The 18,609-nt window shown below is 50.2% G+C and overlaps 1 protein-coding gene across 1 annotated transcript in view; it reads left to right on the top strand.

Annotated features, from left to right (window-relative positions):
- The window catches only part of PDE2A (phosphodiesterase 2A), a 166,946-nt gene that overhangs the window by 39,311 nt on the left and 109,026 nt on the right, over positions 1-18,609 (top strand). The window contains exon 2 of the mRNA XM_036744791.1: positions 12,345-12,429. Coding sequence (XP_036600686.1) covers positions 12,345-12,429 — 85 coding nt within the window. The remainder of the gene's footprint in view (positions 1-12,344; positions 12,430-18,609) is intronic.

Here is an 18,609-nt window from a genome sequence, read left to right on the forward strand (position 1 = left end):
CACAGCCCAGTAGAGCCTAGCCTAGTACAGCCCAGCACAGCCCAGTTCAGTTCAGTCTAGCCCAGCACAGCCTAGCCCAAAACAGCCCAGCACAGCCCAGCCTACTACAGCCCAGCCCAGCCTAGCTTAGCACAGCACAGCCCAGCATAGCCCAGTACAGCCTAGCCTAGTACAGCCCAGCCCAGCCTAGCCCAGCCCAGTCCAGCATAGCACAGCCTAGCCCAGTACAGCCCAGCCCAGCCCAACACAGCCCAGCCCAGCCCAGCCTAGCCCAGTACAGCCCAGCCCAGCCCAGCCCAGCCCAGCCTAGCCCAGCACAGCCCAGCCTACTACAGCCCAGCCCAGCACAGCCTAGCCCAGTACAGCCCAGCCCAGCCCAACACAGCCCAGTACAGCCTAGCCTAGTACAGCCCAGCCCAGCCCAGCCTAGCCCAGCATGGCCTAGTCCAGCCCAGCCCAGCCCAGCCCAGCCCAGCCTAGCTTAGCACAGCCCAGCCCACCACAGCCCAGTACAGCCTTGCCCAGTACAGCCTAGCCCAGCCCAGCCCAGCCCAGCCTAGTACAGCCCAGCCTAGCTTAGCACAGCCCAGCCCAGCCTAGCTTAGCACAGCCCAGCCCAGCCTAGCTTAGCACAGCCCAGCCCACCACAGCCCAGTAGAGCCTAGCCTAGTACAGCCCAGCACAGCCCAGTTCAGTTCAGTCTAGCCCAGCACAGCCTAGCCCAAAACAGCCCAGCACAGCCCAGCCTACTACAGCCCAGCCCAGCCTAGCTTAGCACAGCACAGCCCAGCATAGCCCAGTACAGCCTAGCCTAGTACAGCCCAGCCCAGCCCAGCCTAGCCCAGCCCAGTCCAGCATAGCCCAGCCCAGCACAGCCCAGCACAGCCCAGCCCAGCACAGCCCAGCCTACTACAGCCCAGCCCAGCCCAGCCCAGCCTAGCCCAGTACAGCCTAGCCCAGCCCAGTCCAGCATAGCCCAGCCCAGCACAGCCTAGCCCAGTACAGCCCAGCCCAGCCCAACACAGCCCAGTACAGCCTAGCCTAGTACAGCCCAGCCCAGCCCAGCCTAGCCCAGCATGGCCTAGTCCAGCCCAGACCAGTTCAGTCCAGCCCAGCATAGCCCAGTCCAGTCTAACAGAGCCCAGATCAACTCCAGCCCTTCGTCTAGGCTGGGTTCTGTAGTACCTCTGTCAGGGTATTCTACTTAGAGCAGAGAGTAGAGGCTGAGGTAGAGACAGAACTGTAGGGCGGGGCTTGATGGGGGAGCAGCCATCGATCCTTCCTTTGCCTTCCAGGAACTCAGCCTCTGGGGAGACTAGGGAACAGCCGGGTCGATTTTCCTGAGCTGAGCAGGACAACTTTGGGGGTGGGGAGGAGTTGGAGCAGGGAGCCTCCAGTGTCAGGACCCTCTTACTTCTCTCTCCTAGCTCAGGGCGGTTCTTCCTCCAATCCATGGATACTCCCCTAAAGCCCCTCATGCCTCTTATGTCTTGGAATACTTTGGATTTATATAGCCAAGTTTTGACCAACATTCATATATTCATCCCCTTCTTCCTCATCCCCTCTTTCTCATTATTTCTCTCCTTTCCCCCTTCATTTTCTCCTCCCTTTCTTCTCCTCCCTCTTCTCCCTTTCCTCATTCTTCCATATATTCATCATGGTCATTTACTCCTCCTCTTCCTTCCTTTCTCCTCCCTCCCTTCCTCCTCCAGGGAGTCTTCCTAGATTGATTCCAATTGCAGGGATCAGACAGACCTTAAATGACCACCCAGGATGAAGAGGAGAGAAAAGAAGGGAGGCCTCACTGGGTCAAAGGCCTTAGAAAGTCACATATAGACCCCAAAAAATCCATTGTGCAATGTCTTCCTGGCAGTCAGCTCAGACCCTCAAGTCCGACCCTCCCCTTGCCAAGGATTTTAGGATCCTCACAGCAAACAGGTTTGAAGGCCCTCATTGTCCTACCGGCTCCCCACCCCCTCCTCTCCTGGGTCCCTGAGAAGCCCCTGCCATGATGCTCTAGGTTCTTTTTATGAAGGTGGAACATTCTCTCACAACGTCTCTCTCAGCTCTAGGATGGGGTCCTCCTCGGTTTCTCCTCCCTTTTCCCTTTGGCCTCTGCTGGCATGACCAGCAGCCTTTATGGGACATTAAAAGGTTTCCAAATCTGCAATCCAAAAAGGCCCCTGGAGGAAGCAGGCCAATGGGAAGGTTTGAGTTCCCAAGCCTTTGAGGAGCATGCAGCTCCACCTCCTTGGAGGGGGGCACCTTGGCTGAGCTGATGACAGGTGCTCTTGGCATTATTAACAATAATAGGGAATAATTAACACGATCTTTGTAATGAGCTCAGCTGACGTGTTAGTCGGTTCCCAGCTCCCTACTGTGTCCCGTAACCATCACAACAAGAGCTTTGTGACTATTGTGACCTCTCAGGGAAGGTGTGCATGGCAGAGAGGGGGAGGACAGCTAAAAATAAACCCCAGGGAGGCGGGGGAGAGAGAAGGGCAGATCAATCTGCCCACCACTCACACTCTATCCAGCACTGACTGGAGCCAGGGATGGGGAGGCTAACTGGGATCCCAGAATCTCCCAGCTGGAAGGCACCTCAGAGGGCTACATGTCCAACCTACAACAGAAATCCTTCTTGCAACATCCTTGACAAGCACCATGCAGCTCCCAGTGATGGGGACCTCACAGAGGCAGTATATTCCACTTTGGGATAGCTCATATGGTTAGAACATTTTCCCTTATATTTAGCCTTAATCTGGCTCTCTGCAACACCCCTCTTTCTCCACTAATTTCTCCCTGTTCTGCCCTCTGGGGCCACACAGAACAATTCTAATCCTGTCTTAGCCACGATAGTCCTTTAAATACTCAAGAACAGCCAGGTCTTCTCATCCAAGCTGAGCATTCCCAGTTCCTTTAGCTGTTCCTGGTACGGTGTTGTCTTCAGTCCCCTTGCCACTTTCCTGGTAGACCCACCATCCTCCCAGCCATCTCATTTTGTCTCTGTATCCCATGCAAACTTTGCTTTCGCCCTCCAAATCTATGTCTGTTCTGATACAGTTATCTCTGTCACTAGCCCCATGGACCTCCCCGACTTTCAGGGCTATTTCTGACTCCTTTCCCCATCCTTACATGCAGTCAGTCCTGAAATTCTGTCCTTTCTACCGCCCCAAAGTTTCTGCATCCCTCCCCTTCCCTCCATCTCCATGGCTTTCACTTGAGCTCAGACCTTAGCCTCTCCAGATGATTAGAGTGGCTTCCTTGACAGCCTCCCTGTCTCCAGTTTCTCCTCCTTCATACACAGAAGATACAGAGAAAGGACAGAGAGGGATCCTGAGAACCAAGGGACACACATAGGCCTCTGTATAAGTCACTTCTCTCTGGGTCTCGGTTTCTTTGTCTGTAGAATGAGAGTGTTGGACTAGATGTTCTCTGTGGTCTCTCTCAGCCCTTACACCCCATATTCTATGTTCTAAGATTGCTCCCAGGTCTGATGCTCTAAGATCGCTTGTTGGGAAGGGAAGACTGAGGCATCAGAATGAGACCCAAAGTCACACAGCACATCTGGACTAGGACCCAGTCTTTTTACTTCCAGGCTGTGGCTTAAACATGCAGCCTGAGCTGCCCTGGAGATATCGCCACCATCTCTCCATTGTCTGGTCTTTGCATGCCACCAGCCTCTCAGAGCTTGCCTTCCTCCTTCCCTACCTCTCTATCATCCTATCATCTGTCCCTATATTAGTTGCCTTCTTATTTCTGTCCCTCTGGCCCTGTACTGCTGCTGTCACATAGCTATGTATCTCCAGCTACAACTCACCTGCCCTCCCGAGTATCCCTTTGGGTCTTAGCCTTAGCTTGTCGTTCTCTGGATCTCTCTGCCTGTCTTGTGTCTTTTTCAGTCTCAGGCTTTGACTTTCTGTGTCTGGCTAGTTCTTTGTGGCTTTCTCTATTTATTCTGGTCTCTCCATATTTCTGTCTTTATCACATTGTGTCTTTGTGTTATGCTTTGTCTTTTTCTGTCTCTGTATCTTAGTCTCCATCCATCTCTCACTGGCTCTTTTTTGTTTCTCAGTCTCTGTTCCTATTACACTCAGTCTCTCTGGTGTTTTCTTATTTTGTCTCTGTCTCTTAGTCTTTTCTTTCAGGGTCAGTCTAAAGTCTCTTTCCTACGGTATCTCCCTCTTTTCTCAGTATCTGTTCTCTGTCTTGTCTCTGTCTTTCTCTTGTTCAGTAGCTGTTTTTCGCTTTGTCATTCTGTCCCTCTTTGTCTCTCTGTCTCTGTCTTTGTCTCTCAGTCTACATTTTCCCTTGGGACCTATCTATCTCTAATTTTTTTTTTCTTTCCTGGACTAACAAGAACAGCTGTCCAGCTGCTGCTGATTAGTTGTGGGGAATGTGTCTAGAGCCTTGTAGGCTGGTCACACCCTTTGCCTGCATCCCCTCTCCTGCCTATTGGCCCTGACCCTGGCCCTGCCCAGGAAGCTCTGGATACTGCATCCCCCGCCCCTCCTGTTGCTAGGACGCTGGACTTGCAGCACCTGGCTGCCATGGAGACAGCGCCTTAGAGACGGAATTCTGCATCTCCCAGACCTGCAGGGGCTGCCTCTGCCGCTGAACCACTTAAATCAATTTATCAACAAGTGTGTATCGCGTCTTTACTGTCCGCCTAGCTTGGCCACAATGTGAAAGAAGAAGGAAGAGGAAGAGGAAAAGACCTGAGTTCTAATGCTGGCTCCATCAATGTCTTAATTTGTGATCCTGGTCAAGTCTCTCCCCCTTGGACCTCAGTTTCCTCCCCTGTAAAAATAAAGGGAGTTCTTTCAGACTTTGACCTATGATTCTGATAGGAGGAGGACACCTAGGCCCCGATGTCAAGGGGGAGGAGATTCATTGAAAGTGACCAGAGAACGGCGCTAGGGAAATTCAGTCGAGTGGTGTGTCAAGTAACAGTAGTGGGGACTCTGAGGAGGGATAGAGATCCCTGTGGGCTGGGGTTGGGGGAGCTGGTCAGAGAAGGTTTACTGGAGGAGGCAGGATTTGAGCCGGGCCAGAAAGGATGATGAAATTGAGGGACAGGTTCAGGGGCAGAGGACAAGCCCAAGCCTGGGCAGGATGGAACGGAAAGAATGCCCAGTCTTGGAGCTGGATCCTGCCTCTGGCTCTTGGTAGCTAGCTATGTGACCTTTGATAAGGCATGTAATTTCTCATGAGTCTCACTTCTCCCATCTGAAAACAGAGATGATAATATGAGCACTACCTTCCTCAGAGCGTTATTGTGAGGAAAGAGCTTTCCATACTGCAAAGGTTAATGTACCTGGCACGGAGGACTGGGAAGCCAGAAGGAGGCCAGCTAGATTAGGATAAAGGCAGAGTACTGGATAAAACATTATAGGAAATCATTGGGTATTAGCCACCCAGTGAGGGGTGCTATGGAAAGATTCCGTGTTCCTCTGAGGCATAGCCCTCCTCTCTTCCCAAATAGTGACCAATCTTCATTTTCTATACAAGGCCTTCCATGATTAACCCAACCTGGTTCTGGCCACCCTAGTCATTGTTAACTTTTTTATTTTGTTTTTTTAGCAGGGGATAGTCAATAGCTCAATGAACCTCTCCCCTAAGAAAGTACCACTCTCTTCCCAGTCTGGGGTTCACCCCCCCCACCCAGGGCAAGGACCGTGTCTCTCCTCACCTCCTCAGACTGGGCCCTCCTCCAGCACAGGGGTCATGCCTCCTCCAAGCAAGTAGGGGCTCTCTCAGAACAGGGGCCATATCTCCAATCTCAGAGTAGGGGCTCCCCCAGAGCAGAGACTATATTTCTTTCACTAGATCAGGGCTCTGGATGGGCAGGGGCCATGCCTTTCCTTCAGATCAAGGCAGGAGCCACAACTTCCCTTTATTCTGGTGCATTGCCCTATACTTTGCTGAGTCAGCTACCAGCCCCCTTGCCCCCAATTCCAGGGGACCTGGAATAACTGACTCAGACTCCTTGAAATGACAGGAATAGTCTCTTGGGAAGGCTGGCTGGTGAGCAATTCCTCCCCCCAGGCTCTATCAAGTCTGGACAGGCCTCAGGGCATAGCAGGGACTTTGCTTCCAGTTCAGTAACCACCCCCTCCATTTCCCCAACTGCCTCCCAACAGCACATGTCTTCAATTGCAGTGTCTCTAGACAAAGAATATCAGACCTGGGAAGGACCTTAGATCATAGAATGTCTGAGCTGGGAGGGTCCTTAGAATATAGAACATCAGAGCCAGGGCAGGGGGACCTTAGAATGTAGAACCTGAGACCCAGAGAAGGGGAAGAGACTTAGAATATCCTTTCCCATCAGAATACATAGGGAAAGGAGGAAGCAAGCATTTATTAAGGACCCATGTGCCAGGCATTATGTGAGCACTTTACAAATATTATCTCACTTGATCCTTACAATAACTCTGGAAGGTAGGTGCTATTACCATTCCTGTTTTACAGCTGTAGAAAATGAGGCAGATGGAGATTAAGTGACTTGCCTAGGGTCACAGCAGCTAGTAAGTGTCTGAAACTGGATTTGAACTCAGGTCTCCCTGGCTCCAATTTCAGGACTCTATCTACTTGACCACTTAGCTGCCCCAAAGGCAGGGGCTGTCTCTTTATTCTGTCTGCCCGCACAGTGCTGAGGATACTCTCCATATAGGGCTTAATATCTGGTGGTGACTGGGGGCATTCCTTTATTCTTCAGGTCAGTTGGGCTGGCCCCAGGGTATACTGAATTAAAGGCAGAGAATCTAGGCCTCAGCCCTTCGTGATCACTCTCCTTGGGTCTCTTAAGCCTCTTCCCTGAAAGAATATACTCTTGTGTGCTCAAGGGCATCAGTCTCTGTTTCCTCCCCTCATAAGACCTTATGGTTGCAGAGGAGTTATTTATTTTATTTTTAAAATTAAAATAGTATTGATACTTTTTGTTTGGGGTATATGTCGAGCACCTATGATAGTGTTTGCAATATTCTGTACCCAATGTCCCCTGCCTCTGCAAAGGAGAGAGAGGTCCTTTTCTTTGTCTCTCGCCTGGGCCAGGATCAGTCAGGACAACTCCTATACATAGCATTTGGCTTGATTTTAATGTTCTTTTCATTTTAGGAGCTTCTGCCAGGCCTTTTCCATTAATTTTCATTGCCCCAAAGGCTCTCCTATCTGGGACCTGCCCTTTATGAATCCTGGGAGAACAGGTGGCTTCTTTGCACGTCACAGACAGAAAAAGTGAAGGTCCCCAAGGGTCTAGGGCTCACCATCCACGTTCTTGCTCATACAGTCCAGCCCCCGTGCATCTCAGTGCCCTCTCCTGATGACTCAGTCTCCATAAATCCAGCTTTGGGAGTCCAACCAGCCTCTTAGTATTGAGTCATCCCCGAGGGCCAGCCCTGGGTGTCAGACACACTTAAAGGGGTGGTCTGACATCACTGGGGCCCAGCTGGCTGTGGGTGGAGACAGTCAGCAAATAGTTGGACTAGGAGACCAGACCACAGGGAGGAACGAGGCAGGTGATGAGGGAACGTTCAAGAGACACATGGATGATCCCTCCAGAAGAATGGACAAATCCTGATGTAACGGAGAGGCACGGGGTGGGGGTGGGGGGCATTAGGGTCTGAGCCCTAGATAAGGAGTCAGAGGCTTCTTGGCTCTGCCACTTACTGCGTGTGGACATCACTTAATTTCTAGCCTCAGTTTCCTCCTCCACAAAATGGGGGGTTTGGACTGGACAACTGCTAAAGCTCCTTCAAGCTCTAGACCTATAATTTGTAATCTAATTCTAGAATGAGTTTGAAGAAGCCCTGGCTCTGCTGCTGACCAGCTTGAAGCATGACCTGGAGTGTGTCAGCCACTTTCCCTTTCTTGCCCTAAACTTACTTATCTAGGGCAGTGTGGTGCAAACCACTTTGGATTTGGCGACAGAGAACTTGGGCTCTGGTGCTTTCTACTCTATGAGCCTCAGTTTCTTTCTTTGTGAAATAAGGAATTTGGCTGAGATCACTGGTTCTTAACCATGTTATATGTGTTGGACCCCTTTGGCAGTCTGGTGAACTTTATCAAAAAATTTTAAAAATTCACAACTGAACGAACTGCTAAATTTCTGTTAGAAGCTAGTGAAAATAAAGATGTAATTTCCCCCCTCCCATGCAAGTTTATAGATCCCCTGAAATCAACCCATGGACCTCTTGGTGGGTCTTTGGATCCCCACGTTGAGAACCCTGGGCTTAGATGAACTCTTAAGGCCCTTTCTTATTCTAGAGTGTGTGATCCTAGAGTGAAGGGATTAGATTAAATAATCTCTAAGGTCCTTTCCAATTTTGCTGTCCTAAATGCTGTGGTCAACATTAGAGGTGCTTGGGATGGGGGTGGGGGTATGGAGAAATAGGGGGTATTCCAGCAGGTGGATGGAGATCAGTCTGGGGTCCTGGCAGGCAAGGAGTTGGCATTAGGTGGGTTTTGGTTGTGTTCTAGTAGGAGATGGAGCAGAACATCAGGGTTATCTGAAATTCCTGCTGGTGGGCAACGCCAACTGAATAGCGGTGTCTTGGTAGGTAAGTGGGAGCATGGCATTCTTGGATTCTGTTGACAGATGGGTGGAAGATCCTAGCAGAGTAATGGAACACAGGAAAATTTGGGGGAATCTCAGGTTTTAGTGGGCAAGTTTCTTCATTAGGGGGATCTGAAGGAGTGAGCAGGAATGGTGGCGGTGCCATGTTGGGAGATCCAAGGTCTGACAGGCACACAGGAAATGGACCTCTAAGCTGGCATACAGAGGCTAGCTGCGGGCATCAGTCACAGTAATACCTGCTGCACAGTTTACAAAGCCTTTTACCACCCCAAGGTAGTACTCTTTACAAGAGAGGAAACAGGCCCAGAGGGTGGAAGATGTTTCCTACCACGGCTCACATTTAATAGTTGGTAACAACTTACATTTCTGGAGCCTTTTGTGCTTCGTGGAACACTTTCTTCTTAACAGCCCTATGAGATGAGTAGTACAAACATCATTATTGACGTTTTACAGGTAAGGAAACCAAGGCTGCAAGGGAGTGAAATGCCTTGCCCGTGGTCCCGCAGTTAGTCAGATCCTCAAGCGGGATTCAATTTCAGCTCCCTTGACTCCATGACTGATTCCACTATGGCATTCATGTTGCCTCTAGTTTCAGGGAGGTCCTGAAAGGCGGGCACTGGGGGAGGTCTGGTGGTGTGTGGAAGGGCCTGGGGCTCAGAGGAAGGGCGTATCCCTGGAGGGACTTGGGGGAGTAAGGCAGAGCTCAATTTCTGAAATACCTGAGGAGCAGAGCAGGAAACTGGGGCATATTCACGAGCACCCAGAGTGAGGGGGTGGGAGGGTAGGAGGATTCCTTGCAGAATCTCAGAGCTGGAAGGGACCTTCGCTTGAACTTGAAGAATACCCCAGACTGTGCTTGAAGACCTCCAGTGGAGGCTCACTCACCGTCCCCTGAGGTGGCCCATTCCACACTGAGACAGCTCTGACTGAGACGAAGCTTTCCCTTGTACTGAACCTCAGTCTGCCCCTCCATCATTCACCCTATTCATGGCTGCTAGTTCTGCCCTTTGGGGGCACGAGGAACAAGCATAATCCCTCCTCCATGTGACATCCCTTTGAGTCCATGGGGATATCGATCACTGCTTTTTCTTTTCCTCCTCCCCCACCCTGTTTTCAGCATGCTAGATATCCAAATGACAGCCCCCAGCTGAGGCAGCTAGATGGTGCAGTAGATAGAGCACTGGGTCTGAAGTCAGGAAGAACCTGAGTTCAAATCCAGCTTCAGACCCTTATTTGTTATGTTACTTTAAAAAAAACACCCAAACCCTCCACCTCAATTTCCCCATCTGTTAAAATGGGGCTAATAACAGCATTCAACTTGTAGGATGTTGTGAGGATAAAATGAGATTAATATTTGTAAAGTGCTAAGCATATAATAAGCGCTATAGAAATGTGTATTCTTCTCTAGTCCCTTCCCTGAGTTGGACACAATACCCTAGGTGTAGTCTGACCAGGGCAGAGGACAGTGGGGCTCTTGTCTCCTTCATTCTGGACACCAAATGCCTGTGTTGTCTAAGATTGTATTAGTTGATTTTTTGGGGGGGAGGGGAGGGTTGCTGCTCAATCATATTGAATGGTTGGTCCACTAAGACCTCCATATCTTTTTCATAAAAAATTACTATTCACCTACGCTGTACTTGTGAAGCTGATTTTTTTTTTTGCATCCAAGTATAAGACTTTATGTTCACCCTTAGTAAATCATAGCAATCATTCTAGCCAGTTAGTAAAGTGCTCATGAGTATGTGGCACATTCTAAGAACTATGGGATTTATGTTTAAAATGATTGCTACCCTCAAAAAGTCTAGTAAGGGAGACAAGATACAATGCAATATGACAAACATTTATCAAATGCTTTCTGTGTGAAGAGCAAGTCAGGGGGAAGAACATTATGGTAGAGATATGGGGATTGAATGGAGTCCTGAATCCATAAAAATCTGGGTCAAGCAACCTTGCCGGAAGGACTGATGTCAGATGGAGGGCCTGTTGGTTCACCTACTTGTGCTGGGAGTCTGGTGAGCTCCTGCCAAGAGGTAAGAGCCGGGTGGTAGTAGCCTTTCACTGAATCAAGTCTTGGGAGACTTTGGAATGGATATGACCCAGGAGACCTTCCTCAGAGATGGAGAAGAGTCTTGCCCAGGCTTATGAACCTAATGACCCCTGAGGGTTTGGGTTGACTTGGGGCCCCTCCAAGTGGCTTCTCTTCTCCCTGGCTCCAAATACAACCTGGTTGTGTGATTCAGTAGGGACAGCAGGGGGCAGAGGCGAATTGTGGGAGCTGAAATTCAGTTTGAGGAAGACTTCAGCTTCTTGGTCCCAATGCTGGTTGAATTTGTAAGCTCTCTCTCTTTCTCTCCTAATTGCCTTCACTTCTTTGTGCCTTAGAAGTCATGCCACTCACTTCTTTCCTCTAATCAATGCCCAATGTGATATGGTATAGCAGGAAGAATTCTGGACTGGGAGCTGGGTTTCCCCAGTTCTAGTTCATACTTACCTCCAGCCCCTCCATGTGGCTTTGAACTGGTCCCTTCCCTGCTTTGGGTTTCAGTTTCCTCATCTGTACCACAAAGAGGTTGGACTTAAAGACCCCTGAAAGCTCAAACTTGGATCTTTGATTCTCCCCAGAGTGTGCTGGTAAATACTTAATCTGCCCTCAGAGCAAAGTTGCCCGACACACTTTTAAGTTTAATCTCCAACACTTTCTTAAGTCTAGAAAAGCAACAAAACAATAAATCAGGCCTCGGTTTGTGGGCTTTGCTGATTTTCAAGGTGTAAATGCTCACATTGAAAATTTAGCAATCTACTTGCTGGGTTCTAGGTGACTCCAGAGCATCCCTGATTCTTCCTCTTTCCTAGTGTTTTCACCGGGAGGGCAAGAAGCCAAGAGTCCCTGTGTTTGTGGACTCCATGGATTGGGTTCTTACGCTGTATGACCTTGGGTAACTTACTAGGCCCCCTTGGGCCTGCTTTCCAGGGTCCCCAAAGGTCAAGGCCTTGACAGGTATAGAAAGCTCCTTATTAGATTGTCTCTGTAAGCTTTACCGGAACAGGGCAGGGGCCGGGGGACTTCTCTAAACTTTGTAGCCCCGCGTACACGAGGTGCTTAATGGTACTGTTTTCTTTCACCTGGGCCCTTCCTTCCCCACTGGCCAGGGCTTGGCCCCAGGGGTGGTGTAGGGGCAGACTACGGGGAGGGGGCGGGTGCCTCGGATTTCCAACATCCATCCCGAGACCTGGCTACAGCCAGGCTTCACGCGGCCTGTCCCGGGCCTATCGGGCCCTCCGACCGCACCCGCAGTCTCGGGCCACGTTCGGAACGTTGCGCTGCGCGAAACTGGGGGAGACGTGGTGGAGTGAGGGAGGCAGGGGTGAAATGGAACTCTCCCGGGAGGGCGCGAGCCGGGCTGAGGCAGTTAGAGGGGGTATGGAATCTTGCCAGGAGGGCGCGAGCGCATCGGGAGCCGGGGGAGCAGAAGCCGCCCGGGGGGGTTGGGGGGATGCACTTTGCCGGGGTGGGTGTGAGCAAGGCAGCAGCCTAGCCTGGCGAGGAGGGGGAGGGAAGGCTGGGGGAGGCGGGGAGGGGCGGGGCCGGCCCGGGGAAGGCGGAGCCTGGGGCGGGCCCAGAGGGAGGAGCGCAGCTGGTGGGGCCGGGGAGAGCTTGGCCAGCGGAGGGAGCGGAGCGCTGGCCAGGCTGGCTCGCGGGCAGGTGGGCGGTTGCAAGCATGGTCCTGGTGCTGCAGCACATCCTCATCGCCGTTGTCCAATTCCTCAGGCGGGGCCAGCAGGTCTTCCTGAAGCCGGACGAGGAGCCGCCACCGCCACCGCCGCAGCAGCAGCCTTGCGCCGACACCCTGCAGGTAAGGAAGGCGCGGGCCGGGGTGGGGGTGCGTGGCCGCGATGGGTGGGGGAGGCACTCCCGCACTCTGTAGGACTCGGGGATCCAAGCGCCTAAGAGCTGAATTCCCCCAAAGTACTCTAGCCCCCTATCTCAAAGCTCCCAAAGCGCCAAAAGCACGATTTCCAAGTGCCTAAAGCCCTGACCCTAAAGTGCCCAATTCCTTCATCCCAAAGAGCCGTAGAGCCTCTGAAACCCAGACCCCAAAGCACCATAATCTATGATCTCAAAACGCTGGATCACCCGCTTATCCCAGAGCTCCTACTCTTCCCATCCTGAAGTCCTTACTTGCTCTCCATCCCCAAATCTCTTATTCCTGATTCCAAAGTCCCATAATCCTTGGATCCCAACGCTCCCTTTGCTCTGAACCGGTCTCACTCCCTATCTCTCCCTCCTTTCTTCTGCTCTCTTTGCTTCTCCCCTTCCCCTCCCAAGTCTTTCCCCCATCTGTTCGTTCTCTCTCTCTCTCTCTCTCTCTCTCTCTCTCTCTCTCTTTCTCTCTCTCTCTCCCTCTCCCTCCCTTTCTCTCTTTCCATTTCTGTCTCTCCCCTCCCCTTCTCTCTCTCTCCCTCCCTCTTTCCGTCTTCTTTGCCCCATATATAGTCTCATGTCTCTGCCCCCTCCCCTCCATCCTCTTTCCATCTCTTTCCTGGTGGCCATGGCTCTGTTTGGCCTCTGCCCCAACCCTTTCTTCCCTTCGGGGACATTGGGAAGAATCAGACTGCCCCATGCAGGAGGTGGGGGTGGAGAGGATTCAGATCCATTCAGTCGCAGAGTTGGATAACACCTTCAGAGACAGGTCTCTTTACCTGGAGGGAGTATCTCCAGGTGGAATATGGGCGGGGTGTGTGTGTGTGCGTGTGTGTGTATGTGTGTGTGTTCTGGTGTACACTGTGTTTTGTGTCCCTGTGCAGTTTCCTTTAGGGACAAGTAGGACTTGAAGGACTGTTGGGCATGGATTTGAGAGGCAGCATGGGTGTAGTTGAAAGGTCACTGGACTTGGACAACCTTTGGTTCAAATCCTGTGACCCTGTGCAAATCACTTCGTCTCAGTTTCCTCATTTATAAAATGTGGGGGGTTAGACTTTATATCCTTTAAGGTTCTTTCCAGCTTTAAATCCATGGTCCTATAATCTATAAATGCCCTAGAGGGAACATGGCTTGTACGCCTATTTGTGTGTGTGTGTATGGGGTTACAATGTCCACTTGGAGAGGGGACTGCATGTCCAGAGTCTGGGTAGGGTTTATGACTATGTTAGTGTTTGAGTACTGCTGTGTGTATCATGTATGTGATGTATGTGTGGCAGTGTATGATGGTGGGGGAGGAGGGAGAGAGAGAAGAGAGAGAGAGAGAGAGAGAGAGAGAGACACACACACAGAGAAAGAGAGAGAGAGAGAGAGAGAGAGAGAGAGAGAGAGAGAGAGAGAGAGAGAGAGAGAGAGAGAGAGAATGAGGTGTGGTGGCAGTCAGCTAAAGCTAAGCTTTGCAGTTTAGATTGTGAGTCTGGATATACAACTATGTATGAGTGTATGTTTTGGTTTGATATTTATTTTATGTGTTGTTGGGGAGGGGGATGGGGGGAGCCCTGCGTGTATCCCTTTTGGTAGTTTATATTGTAGATGTGTTCTAAGCATGTAGAAGGTATGTATGCCCATATGCCTATTTGTTCTTGTTATGAGTTGGTACTTTGTCTCCAAAGTGGGTATGTTGGGAATTTAAGGTCCAGTGGATGCTTCTGACTCTGGGTGGGGTGAGTGTGATATATCAATAGTTTATGTCATTTGTGTGAGGTGTGTGTTGACATAAGTATGTATGTTGGGGCAGTATGTATGAAGGAGTGTGAAGGCATGGAGAAATGAAAAACAACGCGGGGGAGGGAGAAGTTCTTCTAGGACTGAGGGGAGAAAGCTTGGTTCACTACCTTTTCTGAGCTGCTACTCCCCTCTGACCTGAAGGCAGAGCCTGTGAGCTTAGGGCTGCAACCATTTTCCAAGCCTTTGGGAACTCCCTGGACCATGTTCTCTCCCACTCAGTGAGTCCCATCCTTGGGAGAACCCTCTCCCCCACCCCAGTGAGAGAAGAGGACGAGTCAACTCTAGTCAAGGGCTCCCATCTCTAGACCGTTCACAAGCACTTTCCTCAGATAGGCAATACAGATATTTTTCACCTTTTTCAGATGAGGAAGCTGAGATTCAGAGAGGGAAATGTCTTGCCTAAGTTCACACTGGAAATTTGTAATTTGTTCGTATGAAGCTAGGTCCAGATCTTGGTCCAAACCAACGAACTTTCTACAATACCCTTTTCTTTATTTCTTCCTCCGCAGTACTTCTAAATGACTTTACTTTCTCCAAGTGTCTCTCTCTCTCCCTCTCTCTCCCCTTCTCTCTCTCTCTCCCTCTTTCCATCACACCTCTCCTTTCCTTTCCCCTTTGGGAGCTCCCTAGAGGGAATGGGGGAGTAGGACCAAAAGGAAGGAGGATCTTGTTTCCTTCAGCTTTAAAAAGAGAACTCTGTTGTTTTCCTCTTCTCAGATCTGAGATGCTGGCAAGGGACAGAGGTGGGTGGTGGTGGTGGGGTAAAGACCTGGGGAGGGTTGTATGGGAGAAGAAGGAAGATCAGAGAAGGTGGAGGGAGTGGAGGAGTAAAAGGAAGGGAGAGGGAAGAAGGAAAGGAAAAGGAGAGGAAGAGGAGGGGAGGGTGAAGGAACACGTGAAGAAATGGGAAAGGGAAGAGAAAGAGTATGAAGAGAGGAGCAACAGAAGAGGCAAGTAGGAGAGGAGATAGGTGAAGAAAAAAAGGGGGATGTGAGACTCCATGTGGTGGATAGAGTGCTGGGCTTACAGTCAGGAAGACCTGAGTTCAAATCTGATCTCAGACACTTACTAGCTATGTCATCCTAGGCAAGTCATCTAACCCTGTTTGCCTCAATCCCTCATCTGGAAAATGAGCTGGAGAAGGAAATGACAGCCTACTCCAGTGTCTTTGCCAAGAAAACCCCAAATGGGGTCATGAAGAGTTGGATACGACTGAAACAACTGAATAACAATGTGAATACAGAAGAAAAAGGAAGGAGGAGCAGGGAGAAAGTGGGAGCTGAGGAGGGGGAAGGGGAAAGATAGAAATGAGAGGGGCGGGGGGTCAACCAACAAGCATTTCTGATCACCTCCTATGTGCCAGGCACTGTGCTAAGCATTCCCTACTGTTAAGGAGCTCACGTTCTAATGACATGGAAACAAGTATCTCTGTACAAATAAGATATACACAGGATAGATTGGGGGTAACTGCAGAGGGGAGGACTAGAAAAGGCTTCTTGCAGAGGGTGGGATTTAAGCTGAGATCTGAAGAGAACCGGGAAAGCCGGGAGAGTGATGAAGAAATGAATTCTAGGCATGAAGGACAGCCAGTTAAAATTCAGGGAGTTAGAAGATGGAGTGTCTTGTTAAAAGATGGCAAGGAAGCCATTGTCAGTATCTCAGAGGGGTATGGGGCGGGGAGGAGTAATAAGACTGGAAGATAAGAAGGGTCGGGGTTATGAAGGGATTCAAACATCAAACAGAGGATTTTATATTTGATTCTGGAGGTGATATGGAGCCACTGGAGTTTATTGAATGGGGGGCAGTGACAATAGGAGATGAGGAGAAGGGGGGAGGGAAGAAAGAAGATGAGAAAATGATGGGGAAGGGGGGCAGATCAGGAGGTGAAGGGGAAAGGGAAAGGAGCAGATGAGGGGGAGAAAAAGGAGGTAAGGGGGAAGAGGAGAGGAAGGAATGAGAGGGGGAGAGGAAAGGACATGAGTAACAAAGGGAATGTCTCCACTTCTGGGGATGGAGGAAGAGGAAGGAGGGAGAGAGAAGAGCTGAGGAGGGGAGAGAAGAGAGGAAGGGAAAGGAAGAGAGTAGGAGGAGACATGTATTCTATAATGGAGATCTGAGTTAGGGGGAGCTAAGATGTTGTCCCGTATTTCCTTCCCATTTCCTGCTCAGCATCACTCCAGACTAATGCAGAGTATCAGGCTAAGCAAAGCAGAGTAATTTTTGGTCTGCTCTTTTCTGTTTCTCTGTCTCTCTTTTGTCCTCTCTCTCAGGTCAAATCAGCAAGCATTTAAGTGCCTACTGTGTGCCAGGCATCTCCCTGCCTCTCTGTGTGTATTTTCACCTTCTGTCACCTTTTTTCTTCCTTGGTATGTGGCTTCTTCTCTCCCACCTTTCCACCTTCTTTCTCTCCATCTCCCTTCTTGTCTCCACGTTTCTCCCCATCTGTCTCCTTCCTTTCCTCCGCTTTTGTCTCCCTCTCTCTGTCCTCTTCCTTTTCCATTTCTATCTTGCCCCTCCCCCCTCCAATCACTCCCTACTTTTTCATCTCCCTGAGCTCTCCCTAAGCCTGCTGTCTGTCTGGCTCAACACTTCCTTAGCAGGTTGGAAGGAATTAAGTGGTTTTGTTATTAAAGGCAGGATATTAAGTAGAGTTGATAACAATTAAGAAAGCCCCTCTGTAGGTTCAGAGAGGCAGTATGGTAGTGGATGGAGAGCTAACCTTGAAGCCAGAAGATGTGAGTTCAAGTCCTATCCCTCACGCATACATGCTGCGTGAGCCTGGACAAGTCTCAGAACCTGTACACCGGTAGCTGAGAATATGTTGACCTACATTGGTGGAAGGAATCTCCTCACAGGATTTGCCTGTACTAATGAAATCACAGGTCTGGAATCTGTAGAGGCAGCTGGTGGCTCAGTGGATAATTTGCTGGGCCTTGAGTCAGGAAGACCTGAGTTCAAATCCAGCATCAGACACTTACTAGTTGCATGGCCTTGGGCAAGTCACTTAATCTCTGCCTCAACTCTAAAATGAGGATAATAACACCACTTACCTCCCAGAGTTGTGAGAATCAAATGAGATAATTAATATTTGTAAATCACTTAGTATTATTTCTTTCTTCCCCATTCCTAAAGGCTCATCCTTGGGCTTGGCTGCCTCAGGAGGTGATACAGAAGAAGGAGGGCTTTATCATCCTTGAGCTTCCAGTCTGGGGATTGGAAAGACAGGTCAAAATCCTAGGAACTAATGCCACAGAACATCCCCACCCAGAAAAGCCACTTGGCCTACAATGAATTATGGAATCCTGAAATGTTGAGAGAGGAGTGATTGGGATCAAGTGGTGGAGAAGGGAGAGCAATCTAGGAAGGCTTTCTGGAGTTGGGAATGTTGACCAGGGTCCTGAAGGAGGAGAGGAAGGGGCTAGAGGAAGGTAGAGAAGGACATAGAAGCTAAGTGGGATGTCTGACTTGGGGCATGTGTGTTTAGTACTTTGGGGCCAATGTCCCAAAGCAGGTACCTACTAGATGTAGGTGGCTGAGGAGGACTTCCCTGAGAGATTGTGGTCTGATTCATATAGTAAGTGATTAATAAATGCCTATCGACTTGCCTCAGGGGCCACTGCTCTATAGGGCCATTGTCCAAAAGGCTTCCTTATCCATTCTCTGGTGAAATTCTGTTGCCTGTCCTGTGGGGTGTCTGGGGCAGGGAAGGTCACCCCCATTTGAAAGATGGTAATGAGAAAGTCCTGGGCAGTTAGGTGGTGCAGTAGATAGAGTGCCAGGCCTAGAGTCAGGAACACTCCTGAGTTCACATCTGGCCTCAGACACACATTAGCTGTGTGACCCTGGGCAAGTCACTTAACCCTGTTTGCCTCAGTTTCCCCATCTGTAAAATGATCTGGAGAAGAAAGTGACAAACCACTCCAGTGTCTCTGCCAAGATAACCCCAAATGGGGTCATGAAGACTCAGACATGACTGAAACAACTGAACAATAGCAATGTAGGGGTCCAGAGAAAGGGAGAAATTGACCTAGAGTCACTCAGTGAGTCCAAGGTGGACCCAGAATTTGAACCCAGGTCTCAGGCCTGGCAGCCCTGGCTGTTCTCTTTTGTACAACACTGCCTCCCTGGCTCAGATCCCAGCCGCCTGTGGTGTGGAAAGGATTATTAATGACCCTCTGGCTCAGGGCTCACAGGCAGGAAACAGCTCCCTGGCCACAGCTGGGGACCTGCTCTGTGTTGGCCCCTCCAGCCCGGCCAGCTTTCTCTCTCAACTGGTGTCAGTGCCTGTGTTATCCCCCAGGATCCCCTTCATCTCACCTACTCTTCT

Source organism: Trichosurus vulpecula, chromosome 2 (assembly GCF_011100635.1).
Source record: "Trichosurus vulpecula isolate mTriVul1 chromosome 2, mTriVul1.pri, whole genome shotgun sequence".
Lineage (NCBI taxonomy): Eukaryota > Metazoa > Chordata > Mammalia > Diprotodontia > Phalangeridae > Trichosurus > Trichosurus vulpecula.